Source organism: Elephantulus edwardii, unplaced genomic scaffold (genome assembly GCF_000299155.1).
Source record: "Elephantulus edwardii isolate Elephantulus edwardi_28Jun2011 unplaced genomic scaffold, EleEdw1.0 scaffold00012, whole genome shotgun sequence".
In the NCBI taxonomy this organism is placed as follows: Eukaryota; Metazoa; Chordata; class Mammalia; order Macroscelidea; family Macroscelididae; genus Elephantulus; species Elephantulus edwardii.
Window position 1 is genome coordinate 18,819,059 of NW_006399762.1, and position 1,935 is coordinate 18,820,993.

At 37.6% G+C, this 1,935-nt stretch overlaps 1 protein-coding gene across 1 annotated transcript in view; it reads left to right on the top strand.

Moving 5' to 3' along the window:
- The window catches only part of LOC102843329 (chromosome unknown open reading frame, human C4orf21), a 131,229-nt gene extending 130,413 nt beyond the window's left edge, over positions 1–816 (top strand). The window contains exon 26 of the mRNA XM_006881145.1: positions 707–816. Within this exon, the coding sequence (XP_006881207.1) occupies positions 707–816 (110 nt within the window). The remainder of the gene's footprint in view (positions 1–706) is intronic.
- Positions 817–1,935: the final 1,119 nt, after the last annotated feature.

A 1,935-nucleotide genomic window follows, 5' to 3' on the forward strand; every position in this document is an offset into this window, starting at 1 on the left:
AGTTGCTTACAACTCATAGTGACCCTATGTATAACAGCCCTAAACTCTGCTCTAGCCCTTGCCAATCTTATTGTCTCCAACATACCTATCCCTATTACCCCAGTGACAGAATCAGTCCATCCCATCGAGGGTCTTCCTCTCCTGCAATGTTCCTCCACCCTTCCAAGGACTGATCCTGCCTTGCAGCATGTCCAAGTATGTCAGACAGAGCTTCAGAATCCTTGCCTCCAAGGAGCAGCCTGGCTTCACCCTTTCCAGGATGAACTTGTTTGTTCTCCTAGCAGTCCATGCAGTACTCTTCCCCAGCACCAAAGCTCAAAGGCATCAACTCTTTTATCATTCTTAGTCACTGTCCATCTCTTTGAAACATAACAAGTAATTGCAAAGACCATGGCCTGTATCAGGCTCACCTTAGGCTCCATATTGATATCGTTGCTCCTCAGTACCTTGGAGAGGTCTCTGACAGCCCAATGCAAGTCCTCTTTTAATTTCCTGGCTGCTGGTGCCAAGATTGTTGATTGTAGAGCCAAGCAAACTGAAGCTGTCAACAATCTAAATCTCTTCATCATCCATCATGTTGCTACCTATCGGCCCAGTGGTGAGAATCTTTATAGGGACCATAATATAGTAAAAAAGACATCTCGTGTTTCTGTTTTGGTTTTTTGTTGATTTTTTTTGTTTGTTTTTTTGTTGTGTTTTTTTTAAGGAAGAGAAGATGGACTACAGCATGCAAGCCAGTATGAGCCACAGCTGGACCATCTCTTTAAAGATTACTTAGATAAACAAGCTGAAGAAAAACAGAAGAAATCAAAGTAAATCTTTTCTGCAAAAAGATATTGTATAGATATTTTGTAATTATGTAATTGAAATTCATTTTACTACCTGTAGTTTTGATCTTTTTATTACCCTAAAATCTTTGTTGTGTTTGAGGAAAAGGGAGAGAATTTATTCTTAGGAATTCCATCCAAAAAGTTTTCTTCAAAAAAACTACAAATTATGTAGAGAGAGTTGTTGCTGTGAGCATAAAATCTTACTAATAAAAATCCTTTTTTTCTTAAAATCTTGTTTCTGCTTGCTAAAGAAATGAATTTTACAAAGGATTATTACAATCTCCATGGAGAATGCAAATATTACTTCAGTATATGTGAGTATACCAAAAGGTTATCTGTTAGAATTAATATACATAGTTATAATAGCTTAATCCTTTTTGAACTCTCTACTTTTAAAATATATGTATAAAATCTCTATAAAATAATGACTCTTTTAATGATCTTGTGTGATAATTTCCACATTCTCTTGCTTCACCTTTCTTGGGAATGGAAACAAATATGAATCTCTGGGTCAGTTGATCAGGCAGCTGTCCTCAAAATTACCTGGCATAGACTGGTGAATATGTCCATGGCTGCGTCTGTCCTTTGAAACATGTCAGTTGTTAGCCCATTGATTCCTGGAGCCGTTTTTTTTTTTTTTGTCAGTTCCATCAGTGCAACTTGAAATTCTTCCCTTATTACCATTTGCTCATCAATAACCTTCATTATGTAGATGACACAACCTTACTTGCTGAAAGTGAGGAGGACTTGAAGCACTTGCTGTAGAAGGTTAAACACTGCAGTCTTCACTATGGATTGCGTGTCAACATCAAGAAAACAAAAATCCTCACCACTGGACTAATAGGCAACATCATGGTAGATGGAGAAAAGATTGTTACCGCCAAAAACTTCATCTAACTTGGAACCATACTCAATATACTTGGTACCAGCAGTCAGGAAATAAGGAGATATATTACACTGGAAATGACTGTAGTAAGGGACCTTTCCCAATTATTGAGGAACAATAATGTCCGTTGGAGATCTAAGGTATGCCTGATTAAGGTTATGGTTTTTTCAGTCACTTGCTGTGCATCTGAAAGCTGGACAATGAATAAAGATGACAGCA